At 45.3% G+C, this 12,681-nt stretch overlaps 2 protein-coding genes across 2 annotated transcripts; both read right to left on the bottom strand.

Moving 5' to 3' along the window:
* Nucleotides 1–1,612: 1,612 nt before the first annotated feature.
* Nucleotides 1,613–2,075, bottom strand: LOC145711796 (uncharacterized). The gene is made up of 2 exons (XM_081789485.1): nucleotides 1,756–2,075; nucleotides 1,613–1,710 (listed from the first exon to the last, which is right to left on the bottom strand). The coding sequence occupies exons 1-2, from the start codon at nucleotides 2,060–2,062 to the stop codon at nucleotides 1,613–1,615; spliced, it is 405 nt and encodes a 134-aa protein (XP_081645611.1). The 5' UTR covers nucleotides 2,063–2,075.
* A 4,261-nt stretch (nucleotides 2,076–6,336) lies between these two features.
* Nucleotides 6,337–11,905, bottom strand: LOC145695531 (uncharacterized). The gene is made up of 2 exons (XM_081772555.1): nucleotides 11,794–11,905; nucleotides 6,337–11,671 (listed from the first exon to the last, which is right to left on the bottom strand). The coding sequence occupies exons 1-2, from the start codon at nucleotides 11,844–11,846 to the stop codon at nucleotides 6,421–6,423; spliced, it is 5,304 nt and encodes a 1,767-aa protein (XP_081628681.1). The 5' UTR covers nucleotides 11,847–11,905; the 3' UTR covers nucleotides 6,337–6,420.
* Nucleotides 11,906–12,681: the final 776 nt, after the last annotated feature.

The raw sequence follows: 12,681 nt of genomic DNA, 5'->3' as shown, positions 1-12,681 counted from the left end.
TGATGCTTTCGGAGGTTGTTTTCGAGCAACATTATGAAGTGCATTTCATTTAGAAAAACAACGTTCCAGACAAATGAAAGATATGAAATATTCTTGACTCTGCTAAAGTAGCAGATTGGAACTGTAGCGTTCTCTGATGATTTCAGCAGCTTGATGACAACATTCGTTCCTTGATCTTTGACCGTTTGACCGTCGGTAAGAGTCCGAATCGATCTTGAAAATGCTAGGCAAAAAAAAGACACTTCTTGGTGAATAATTTCAGCTAACATTCCTGTTTTCGCAGCACTCTGCAAAGTGGTAGTCTTCTTCCTTGTCTTCTTTGTTATTTCTCATTCTGTGAGTGATGTTGCCCCTGCACTCTCTATCTTCAACAGTCGAATTTCCAAGCGGAGTTTTGTACAAAGAACCGACCATAAAAGGCGGCAGGACGAAAAAGTAGTTGTTGATCGCGTTGTTGAAATTCTGAGGGCTACGGAAGGGCATGTATTTGATTCCATCGTACAGTTTTTCGTAGTAGTTGAACGATCTTGTATCGTTGTTTTTAAAATCGTTGTAAAACTCCATGACAAAGTCGGATTTTTCTCGAACCGCCTTTTGATTGGAGCCTTGGAATCTGGGCTTAGCAACCTGAGTAGAAAACCTGAGTCAGGGTCTGAAAGACTAAAATGAGAAAAGCCGCTTCGCCAGAATTTTTGATAGATTTCAATGATTATATTAGCAAAGCTGCGCGGCTTTTCATTTTAGCTCTTTCAGACCCTGACCTAGGCTCTCTAGTCAATTTGCCGAGCCCAGCTTGGAATGTTTCAATGTCTTTCGTGTAGTTTCCAATGTAAAAACTCGCGTCGTCTTGAAGAAGGGGGCCCATAACGTAGCGAGGCGTTTGATTGACAAATTCCCATCTCGTAGTTATGAAAAGGATGGAAATCAAGATCGCGAAGATGTTGACTTTTTCGACGAAACCGATTCGAATTGGCACTGTCCAAGCGTGTTCAGAGTCGAAGAAGATTTTTCTGGCAAACCAAGTCCGCAACCGGTGGAAAATCCGACAACCGAAGATCGCGATGAAAACAAAGTCCCACTGGTTCGAGTGATAGCTGAGCTTCGCCACGGCAAGGTACATGAGAAAGAAGAGAATGATGCAGTCGGTGATCAGGTTGTTGAGCATGATCACTTTTGTCGAAAAGTTCCAGGTGAGCCAGCGGTAGAGGAAGTCGCGGAATTTGTCGGAAAAGGAATGGTTGACTTTTTCGCCCTTGGAGACGATGATGCAATCGTCGGGGCTGGAAGAAGTGTTTGACTCTTCGGAAATTGAGAACTGCTTTTGAATCGGCCGGTGTTTTGAAGTAGTTTTGGTCATGGAGGTTGTTGAAATGTTGAATCTTTTGAGCGAACCGCCTTCGAATGTTACATAGCCTGGTCCGAAAATGTCCCGCCAGAACTTTCTGACCTAGGGTGGGCAAAACTATAAAGAGATATTCATTTATTGGCTCATCGAGCAAATACTGGACTCTTATTGGCCGAAGAACCCCTTGCCCCAAGATCAACCAGAATCGACTTTTGATTGGCAAGCGAATTCCAATTTTGCCTCTTATGATTAGTAAATTGGCCCACCCTAGTTCCTGAGAAAGTACTTTGTTTTGTCAAATTTGATGAAATCGGGGCAGAAAATTGCTGGAAAAAGTCCCATCGTCGCCAATCCAAGGATATAAACTGAAAGAACGCACATTTGGGAATAAATTGGCTGGCATTAGATACCTATTGTCGACTGGCTGAAGAAATTTGAAGAGCTCTTCTTTAATCCACCAGCATAGATAATATCGAGCTGACGCTGCACAAGATCTTGGGAGAGCAATTCAAAAAGACCAGCTCGCTGGGCGATTCGGATCAACGGTACGCGGCGATATCCTTCTTTGTCGACGATCGAGGTCAAATATTCGAAGCCTTTTGCCTTCATCCCTTGAAAGACTTGAATGGCAAAGCCCTCCAGTCTGTTCATTGCCAGTTCTTTGCAGAATCGAGCTGCATTGTGGAAACTGTAGTTTTTCAAGTAAACGCCATTCATTCGTAAAATTAACGACGCTTTTATTGGCTTTCTTTTTGTTGATAACTACTAATGAGTTGTTCTTCAATCGCTGTAGGAAAGCCGCTTTCCTAGAATAGCTCTGAAAAGATACTCCAACGAGTCTTCTTCCTCCACACCTTTATTTGTTTCGCGAAAATCCTTGTACTCGTCCTCGAGATTGTTGATAAACTTGACGGGGTTGAGAAGCACTTGCTTGACCTCCAAAGTTGGAACGACAAATTTGGCGATTTTCGGCGGCAAAAGCGCCTTAAGCTCAGCTCGGATAGCGAGTTCACTTGCGCGCTTCTTTTCTAAGATCTCGTCTAGGTGGTAGAGTTTTTGGCAGTGTACGAGAAGCACTGAATTTTGGATCGAAAAGATGGAAAGGCTTTTGAAAAAATTATCTTTAATTTTTGATCCGTTGCTAAGTCTAAATATTTGTCGATATTCGTCTGGTAAGAAAGCTCAGAAAACTCGTCAGTAAAGCTGATGTCGGCGATTTTTCCTTGCCCAACTTTGCTGAATAAAACTATCGATAAATTCAATCATGTTCGGAGATCACCTATAAAGTTCTGTATAAATTTGCGTGAGGTCATATTTAGGGTGAATTTACAAAAATCAACTTTTAATCTAGGGGTCGTACGGCTTTCAAATTTTGTATGCAATTTTTCCCATGCATATGAATCTCATATCGAAGAGTTTTTCTTTAAATATGTCACGTGATTTTCTTCTAGCGCCCTCTAAAATAGCCGAAAAACTCAACTTTTGAGCGCCTCAAGTTACGAGAACGTGACTAGGCTCATTCGAAGCGCCTGAAAAAACTGATCATTTTGAAATAAAAAAATTTAGTGAAGCTCTTTCAGATCGATCAGGAATGACCCGGAGGACCTTTTTTAAAGCCGGTGGAAGAAAATAACTTGGTGGAAGACAAATAATTCTTTGCATTGTAATAGATCATAAAAAGGGCTGGTCCAAAGCTTCCCCGTAAAAATATAATTAATAAAAATTTTAAGGGTGGAGCCTCCGAAAAACCGATTTTTTTCCAATTTTTTTCGGTTTTTTGGCTCCGGAGCCCGAATATTAATTTTTTTTCAATTTTTATTTTGGATTCATAAAATTCTAAGTAAATTCTCGTTAGAGAAGTTTTTTTTAATTATCAATAAAAACCATAACTAGACTTTAAAAATGAAAAATATAAATTTTTACATTGGATGGAGGTGGGAGGGGTTGGGGACGAAACTGAGACTGATCAACTCAGATTTCCAGGCCTTTGTCAAGCCCCTTAAATTAAAAAACCAAGGAACGGGGCTGAGACGGCCCGAAGGGCCGTCAAGCCCCTTAAATTAAAAAACCAAGGAACGGGGCTGAGACGGCCCGAAGGGCCGTCAAGCCCCTTAAATTAAAAAACCAAGGAACGGGGCTGAGACGGCCCGAAGGGCCGTCAAGCCCCTTAAATTAAAAAACCAAGGAACGGGGCTGAGACGGCCCGAAGGGCCGTCAAGCCCCTTAAATTAAAAAACCAAGGAACGGGGCTGAGACGGCCCGAAGGGCCGTCAAGCCCCTTAAATTAAAAAACCAAGGAACGGGGCTGAGACGGCCCGAAGGGCCGTCAAGCCCTTAAATTAAAACCAAGGAACGGGGCTGAGACGGCCCGAAGGGCCGTCAAGCCCCTTAAATTAAAACCAAGGAACGGGGCTGAGACGGCCCGAAGGGCCGTCAAGCCCTTAAATTAAAACCAAGGAACGGGGCTGAGACGGCCCGAAGGGCCGTCAAGCCCCTTAAATTAAAACCAAGGAACGGGGCTGAGACGGCCCGAAGGGCCGTCAAGCCCCTTAAATTAAAACCAAGGAACGGGGCTGAGACGGCCCGAAGGGCCGTCAAGCCCTTAAATTAAAACCAAGGAACGGGGCTGAGACGGCCCGAAGGGCCGTCAAGCCCCTTAAATTAAAACCAAGGAACGGGGCTGAGACGGCCCGAAGGGCCGTCAAGCCCCTTAAATTAAAAACCAAGGAACGGGGCTGAGACGGCCCGAAGGGCCGTCAAGCCCCTTAAATTAAAACCAAGGAACGGGGCTGAGACGGCCCGAAGGGCCGTCAAGCCCTTAAATTAAAACCAAGGAACGGGGCTGAGACGGCCCGAAGGGCCGTCAAGCCCTTAAATTAAAACCAAGGAACGGGGCTGAGACGGCCCGAAGGGCCGTCAAGCCCCTTAAATTAAAAACCAAGGAACGGGGCTGAGACGGCCCGAAGGGCCGTCAAGCCCTTAAATTAAAACCAAGGAACGGGGCTGAGACGGCCCGAAGGGCCGTCAAGCCCTTAAATTAAAACCAAGGAACGGGGCTGAGACGGCCCGAAGGGCCGTCAAGCCCCTTAAATTAAAAAACCAAGGAACGGGGCCAAAAATATTGCCATAAATAGCATTCTTATTTTTTAATAATTTATATTTTAAATCGAGTCTTCCTTTTAAGAAGAATCGCCAGTATCGCGTGATCACGTGGTCAGACCAAAAAATTTTCAATTACAATTTTTTTAGTTGGGGCCAATACCTACCGTCCCAAAATTTCACCAAATTACCATCAATTATTCTAGTGGAGGACTTATTGTCATTTAGTAGTTATGTTACATAACAGTGTTACGTAACACTAAAATGCCGATTCTGAGTCATCGGTGATAGCTTCACTAAATTTTTTTCGGAAGATGATCAGAAGCCGACCGCGCTTCGATTCCGGCCAAAAAGAGCACCGACACTTGAGGCGCTCAAAAGATAGCCTTTTATGGGGGCGAAAAGGGTTGAAAAACGAAAAAAATTTAAAAGAAAAAATTTTGTGAAGAAACTCGGGCATGATCTTTCACCATGCCAAGTTTCAACGAGACAGCATTCATAGGGAAAAAGTTGATTTTTTTGTAAATTCACCCTAGTCATATTCCGGGTCGTCCTCTGTCTCCTTCATTATGTCCTCTTTTTCCAGGGTTAGAATCGGCCAAAATATTTAAGAAAATAGATCATGCAGACTATCTTAGACAGTGTCAAATAAGAATAATGAACGTCTAGCCGATTCCTTTCTCTAAAGAAGAGTACCGAAGAGAGGCGTCAATGTTCCGATAATGAGAGCCCATAATTATTTCTCAAGTCAGGGGATTTAAAAAAACAATGCAATAAAATTTCGCTACTCGAGAAAAATAAAAGAATCTTCGTTCATCTTCACTCCTGCTCTATCGCTGTTGGGAATAGGCCGGGTTCAATTGGCTAGGCCTGACAGTTTCGGAACAGCTGAACTTCTTCTCTAATCTGCCCCAAAAGGTCGTTTTCTATCTTTTGTATTCTTCCTACAAAAAAGGCCAGTCAGGTTCATTTTTGCTTCTGGACGTGATAATAAACTGGTGCTTATTGAGATTAATAAAAATTATAAATCATAAAACAAAAGGCAAAAAAGACTGCTCAAAGAAATTAAGATCAGCTATTTCGAAAAATCAAATATCGCAATTTTAAAATCGCATTTGAAAATTGGACTTTTTGCCGAAAATTGACGAATTTCCCTAATTTTGGCGAGAATATTGATTTTTCTTGGTCAAAAATTCTTCTTATCAAGTTTTTGAAGCAAATTTAACCTGAGGACGCATGAAGAACCAAAAATATGGTGTTTTAAAAAAATTTTATTTTTCGAAGAAAAAGCTGACGGGGGGGGGGTCTCCTTAAACGAGGACAGTCCGCATCTTTGGAGATAATTGAAAACTTAAAATTCTGACGTGTAAATTGTTCATTTTCTTGAAAGCAACAAGTATGTCAATTTGTAAACTTTGGAGGGCGTGCACTTAAAATGACCAGTGTCTTTTTGCAAGTCGAATATTTTAAGAAAACTAGGCTGGGAGAACGCATATTAAGTGGGGGCACTTGACTTGGCTTCCCGAGTGACAGTGCAAATTCTGAACCTTTCATAAACCCCGCCTAGTTCTGTAGAGGACCTCTACTAGAGGTTATGTCGCGTTTTCTTTCTTTTTATGATGACGTGGGTCAAAATGTCAGTTTTTAGCAACTGGCTGGATAAGATGATTTAATCAAAATAGCTTTTTAGATCTTCCAACGGGCTCGATTGCAAAATTAATGTTTATACCACTCGGTAGGTTTGTCATCAAAATTGTCACGTAAAACAATGTCCGTTTGGTTTAAAAACAAGCTTTTTGCAAATTTTATTCTTTTTACGACAATGCGGAATGACTGAATGCTTTTTACCCTGCTAAAGATAGAAGACCGATGTTTTTTTGATTTTTTTATTAATAAAGATAGATAGAGAAGAATGGGTTGTTATTTACAGAAGGAGTAGCAAAATTTGAAATAATTTCATAAGGAGTTTTTTCGATTTAAAGATCTGGGTATTTTTCGTAAGAAAAGTTTCTGATTTCAAAGGTGGAAGCAGCGTCGGCAGCTTCGTTGGAAATCCAGACGTTCATCTGCTCGCCGTCGAGGACTGGATAGTCGTCGTCGTTGAATCGTTTGGAGTATTGTCTGACTCCGTCGATGGAGAGTTTAAACCAGATCCATTGGCGTCGGTTGGGAGCCTGTTGGTGCTGCTCGAAAGTGTAGGTGTTCCATTCTCCGTCGATGCAGTTGAAGTAATTTCTCGAGTGACCACCTGCTGCCTTTGGATTAGCGGTAGTGATGTGCATTTTGTTCTCGTTGCTCGATCTCCAGATGGCAAACTGGCGAGAACCGTAGACGCCGTCGTTGGGGCCAGTGGTTACGTGGAAGATGTTTTTGAAGCCGTCGAAGGGGAGAGAGTGGTCGCACTTGATGTCGATCGAGAATTTGTAGTTCTTGACAGCGGTGATTGTGGCGGCAAGATTGCCCTGGACGGGAGAGACGGAATCAGCACCGACGATGACGCAGTTGTCGACGTCGTTGCAGTTCTGGGGACCGAGGGGGACATCAGCGAATCGCTCGTAGACGAATCTCTTGATCTGGTAGGAGCTAGCAGCTCGGTGCCATGGGTCAGAAACGTAGACCTGGACTTCTCCGCTTGCAAGAACAGCTTCTGTAGCAGCCGATCGAGAGTAAATCTCGACGCCATCGACGTTGACTGTGAAAGTAGTGACACTTGGGTCAGATGCGTCCTGAGACTGATCGACTTCGATGGTTATCCACTCGCCAGCTGGGCATGCGGCGCGTCGGCCGGAGCTTCCGTTTGGCTGGTTTGGATCAGCAACGTCGATGAGGAGTTCTTCAGTTGAAGTGTGCTGGGAGACGAGGAAAAATCGGTCGCCAAGAACAGCATTGTTACCGTCCATAGTCATGTGGATGAGATTGTACCAGTTGCCAACAGGCATTGCCTCACAAAGGACATCAACGGAGATTCCGAAGTTGACTGCAGCTGTCACAGTGGCAACATGGTAGTCCTTGATGGCGGCTTGAGAGTCATCACCGACGATTTCGCAGAGAGTTTCTTCTCGGCAGTCTTTCAACGGGATGATTCCATAGTCGATATCAGCAAAGGTCTGGTAGTAGAAGTTCTGGACGTGATAAGCGTCAGCGGACTGATGCCAGTTATCAGAGAAGAAGACGTCGATATTATCTCCATTAAGGACTTCGTGGGTGTCAGATCGAATCTGGAAGATCTCAACTCCGTCGACATAAACGGTCGAGTAGGTGTGCGATGGCCAGTCAGGATTTTGCGCCTGGACGAGCTTGTATTCGTTCCATTCACCTGGTGTGCAAATGTGGAAAGTACCTCGAGTTCCGTTATCCTCTTCGGGGCTGGCCATGTTGATCATCAGCTCATGAGAACCTCTCTTCTGCGAGATCTTGAAAAATCGATCACCGAGTTCACCATTATTGCCGCCTATGGTCATGTGGATGAGATTGTACCACTCATCAACATCCATTTCGTCGGTGCAGAGGACGTTAGCAGCAACTTCAAAGTTGATTGCAGCGGTGATTGAGCCGATCTGGTTGTTCTTCGCCGGGGTTTGGGCGTAAGAATTGATCAAAGTGACGCAGTTGGCTTTGCCATCACATGGATCAGAGCCGAGATTTTCTTCAGAAGTCTTGTAGACAAAGTTTCGGATAGCGTAGTCAGAACCAGATGGGTTGAAATGGTTGGAGACGAAGACTTCGAGTTCCTCATCCTTGGTCACGAGTCCAGTGGCAAAGCTAGCTGAAATAACAACTTCGTCGTTGTTGGTTACAGTGACGTCAGTGACAGCTGGATTAGCAGCGTTCTGTTGTTGGTGATATCGAATAGTTGACCATTCTCCATCGGTACATTCACTCCATCCTTTAGACAAAAAGGGATTGGCGGTGCCGGTGACTTCTGGGTTAGCAGTATTCAGGCGGAGTCGGTGATCATCACTGTTCTTGAAGAGACCCATCATTCGTTGGTTATCCCTGGCTCGTACGATCCAGAGGATGTTGGTCCATTCTCCGTGCGCCATGTTGTTTGAGCAGAGAAGATCGAAAGACAAGTCGAAATTCACAGAAGCGGTGATTGAATCGAGCTGGTTGTTTTGGGATGGATTGATTTCGCAAGAGTCGACAAGAGTCTGGCAGTTGCCATCTTCTCCGTCGCATGGATCAAAGCAATAAGGAACTTCTTCAAAGGTCTGGTAGTAGAAATTTCGGATTGAGTAGTCCTCAGCAGCGCTGTTCCACTTGTTCGAAGCCATGACTTTGAATTCGCCGCCATTGATAACTCCGCTGGTGGCAGTGGAGACTTCCTTGACAACGTCGCCGTTGATGGTGACAACCATGTTGGTGACAGCTGGGTTGGCTTCGTCTTGTCTTTGTTCGAGTTGGAAGGTGTACCATTCGCCGGGGACACATTCGAAGGGAGTTGTTCCGGACATGTATCTGGACGCATCGGGGTTGTTGAAGGTGACTGTGATTCCTTGAGAGTCAGGTCGTCGGTTGACAACGAAGAATCGGTTTCCTGGGTTTCCGTCCATGGACTCGTTTGTAATCTGCACAAAGTTCATGTAGCTGCTGGACTCGACGTAAGTGCAGAGGACATCGACAGATGTGACGTGGTTGACGGAAGCGACGATGTTAGTGAGGCGGTTGTTTCGAACGGGGTTGATGGCACAAGAATCGATGAAGGTCTCGCAGTTATCTTTGCCCTCACATGGATCGTAGCAGGTGATGTCCTGGTGGTAGAAGTTTCGGACGACGTGATCATAGGCAGCCGGCCAAGCAAATTCATTGGATGCTTCGACAAAGAGTGGGCCCTGGTATGTATCAGTTTTTCGGACTTCCTGAGATTCGACAACAACTCCGTCCATCAAAATTTCGAGGAGCATGTAGTTCTTGCTGGACTCAGATTGTTGGACGGTGAACGTATGCCAGCCGGGAGAGCAGGAAACGTAAGCGTTGAGTTCGTAAAGAGGGTTTTCAAAGGCCGGAGCGACGATTCTGATTCCGTCGGGTTTGTTGGCTTCCTTCCAGATTGTGAAGTACCGATCACCGAAGTTCTCTCGGTTGGTGCCAGTGTGAACGTGGAGAACGTTTTCCCAGGAAGGAGCAACTCGGTCAGTGCACTGAACCTCAGCGGAGATTTTGAATCCGAGATGTCCGTTAGACTCGGCAAGTCGGTTTCCTCTGAATGGAGCGACTCCGCAGCTGTCCTGGAAGGTCTCGCAGCTTTCAAGACCTTCGCATGGATCAGTTGCATCGCATGGCTCAGGTTCATAGGGTCGGGATGAGTGGACAAAGTTCTTGATCTTGAAGAAACTGGCAGGTTCGAACCAGCTGTTTCCGGACCAGACCTCAACTGGGCCGACGAAGGCATCAGTGTGGTGGATGATGTTGGAGCCGAGAGCGTTTTCATCTTGGAAGACGGTGAGTTCGAGTCGGCCAAAATCGATCTGAGTTTGCTTGACAGCGATGTTAGTCCAGGAGTTATCTTCGCAGTCGACAAAGTATTCGACCTCGTCGAATTGAGTGTTGCCCTTGAGAGGAGCGTTGATTTTGAGCTTTCCATCATCTCGTTGCCAGATAGTGAAGTATCTGTCTCCGAAGTTCTCTCTGTATCCACCTTGAGTCATGTGGACGACGCTCTGCCAGGAGTGACCTTCAGTTCGGCGGCAGAAAACATCAACGCTAGCGCTGTAGACAGCGTTTCCTTCGACTGATCCGATTTGAGTGCTGTGCTGAGGTCGGATGCTGCAGCTATCTACAAGAGTATCGCAGTTGTCTCGTCCCTCGCATGGGTCAACTGGGTCGCAAGGTTCAGCTTCAGGGAAGGTCTGGTGGTAGAAGTTTCTGACTTCAAAGCCAGTCGCAGAATCGTGATAGTCGTTGGAGACATCGACAAAGAGATCACCGCTGTAAGCATCAGCTACGTCGACAATTCGAGTGACAAAGACTTCATCATCGATCGACATGGTGAGCTCGAGAGTGTCTTCAGCGTCGGTATATCGCTGCTCGACTTGGTATTTGTTCCACTCGCCAGGAGTGCAGCTCGGGTAGTGGTTGACCATGAAGTTTCCGCCGCCGGGGACGTTTCCAGAGTTTTTGAGTGGAGCGCTGAATTTCATCGTCTCAGGGCCAGCGAAAAGAGCAAAGTATCTGTCGCCAAGGACGTCCCATCTGCTGCCAGCGTTGATGTGGATGATGTTTTGCCAATCATCAGGAATCTCTCCGCATTTGACTTCAGCGGAAACCTTGAAAGCTGGCGAACCAGTAGTTGTGGCAATATTGTTGTTTCTGGATGGAGTGATTCCGCAGCTATCGACGAAGGCTTCGCAGTTTTCTCGTCCGCTGCATGGATCAGCTGGAACGCATTCGGGTGGTGGTGGAGGGCCGTCTTTGCATCTGCAGGACTGGGCAGAGTCGATGATCCACTGGCCATCAACCCAGAGGTCAAGATCGGAAGTGATGAGTTCAGCGTCGAACATCATTCCAGAAAGGAAGTTGCCGTCTTCCTTGAAGTTCATCTTCCAGTGGTGCTTGTTGCTTCCTGCAACTTCAACTGGTCCGTCCGGATGGATTGGATGGTTCCATTTCTGGAAGTAGACTGGCTCGGTGAACTTGATGCTGACGAAATCCTTTCTTGGGTTGAACGTGAAGCCACCGCCAGTTCCGTAGTAGGCTCTGATTCGGAAGCAGTTTCGGCAAGTCCATTCGTTTTCGAAGAAAATCTCCGAGTTTCCGAGACTGCTGCAGACAGCGTGTTGGTCCGCGTCACAGACGCCAGTCACTGGGGCGAGAGTTGATGGCTCCTCGGTTGGAGTTGGTTCGGTGGTCGGAGCGGGCTTGTTGCATCGTCCAGCTCGGAGGGCGACCTTTTTCAGCTTATGGGATCGCTTGATCACCTTCTCCAAGAATTTTCGCTTTGGGAATCCTTCCACGCAGCCGAATCTTCTAGCGTAGCTTCGAATCATCGAGGGAACTCGTTCAGCGCCGGAGCAGAGATCTTCGATCGTGTCGATTTCGTCGTTGTATCGATCTTCTTCCGCTGGAAGGGGGCATTTGGACGTGTCGATGTTGTTGAGGTCGGCGAGGAGTCGGGTCACCCATTTGTCAACGGAGTCTTTTTGCTTCTGGGATGATTTGTCGTAGGACTGGACGAATGCATTGAGCTCAGTTGCTCGAGCTGTGATCTTCTCGAGTCGCCTTTCGGCACTAGAATTTTCGATCAGATTTATGAATAAACAGAATAGGGGATGAAATTTTCCCAAAAAAACTATAAATTGGTAAAAAAATTGCAAAAAAAAATAAAAAATAAAATTCGCAAAAATACTTACTCTGGCTCTCTGGCAGCTAAAGCTGAAGAAATGACTGCTGACAACAGCTTCATTTCTTCGTTTTTTCTCTTTGGCTGAGTATGATTTGAGCAAGGGCCATAAACGCGCTTATATTGGAAACTGGGTCGCAAGGTGGCATCCAGCTCATGTCAATGGGTCGTCGTTGGCGGTGCATGGTGCACGGTGGTGCGCGCGAGTTCGTTTACGCCGCGCGTAAAGCTACTTTTGCGCGCCGCCCAGCCCAGGATAAGTCCGCTTCCTCTGATTGATCTCATTCTTTAGCCCTGGAAATTTTCGATTAGATTAACGTTGCTGTATTTTCATGTCGTCGCCTGAATTTTTGGTTGAGCTCAAAAATATGGGTCAAAGCAAAAATAGAAAATGATAATAGAGCCACATTTTTTAAGGCAAATGCAAAAAGGAAATGTCATCTCTGGATACCAATAAGATTGCTGTATTTGACCTACTGTATTTGACCTGCTGTATTATCTATTAAAACAATATTTATTTATATTATTATATATCTTTAAAATAACATTAGACAAATCAGTGAAGTAAACTGTATTTTTTAGGGCTTAACCAATTTATGGAAATGATTTTAAGCATCAGGGTTTTGATTGGCCGGTAGGCTAAAGACAGCTATCTTATTGGTTATCCAGACATCCACTTCCATAAATTGTTTTAGTTTCTTTTTTAGTCAGTCGTAATTGTTGTTGCAAGATTCAATAATTTTAAATTGATTGTTTCGAAGAAAAATTCAAATTTCTTGTGCTCAAAATTATACTTTCCAAAAGCCATTTAGCGAGCACTTGACTTGGTACTCCCCGCTCGGTTCGAGTATGCATTCATTGACTTTTCCTATTTACGTGCTTGAGCGTAGAAGCCGCC

The sequence above is a fragment of the Oikopleura dioica genome, chromosome 1 (genome assembly GCF_907165135.1).
Source record: "Oikopleura dioica chromosome 1, OKI2018_I68_1.0, whole genome shotgun sequence".
Classification (NCBI taxonomy): domain Eukaryota; kingdom Metazoa; phylum Chordata; class Appendicularia; order Copelata; family Oikopleuridae; genus Oikopleura; species Oikopleura dioica.
The sequence above is the reverse complement of the archived record's forward strand: the minus strand, read 5'-3'. Positions and strand labels throughout refer to the sequence as shown.

Bases quoted from the DNA above. Each gene is read 5' to 3' on its own strand.
- LOC145711796 (XM_081789485.1), bottom strand. From the start codon at position 2,062: ATGAATGGCGTTTACTTGAAAAACTACAGTTTCCACAATGCAGCTCGA. The intron at 1,711-1,755 runs GTATCTAATGCC...GCGTTCTTTCAG, and splicing joins CTTCAGCCAGTCGACAATAG to TTTATATCCTTGGATTGGCG.
- LOC145695531 (XM_081772555.1), bottom strand. From the start codon at position 11,846: ATGAAGCTGTTGTCAGCAGTCATTTCTTCAGCTTTAGCTGCCAGAGAG. The intron at 11,672-11,793 runs GTAAGTATTTTT...CGAAAATTCTAG, and splicing joins TTAGCTGCCAGAGAGCCAGA to TGCCGAAAGGCGACTCGAGA.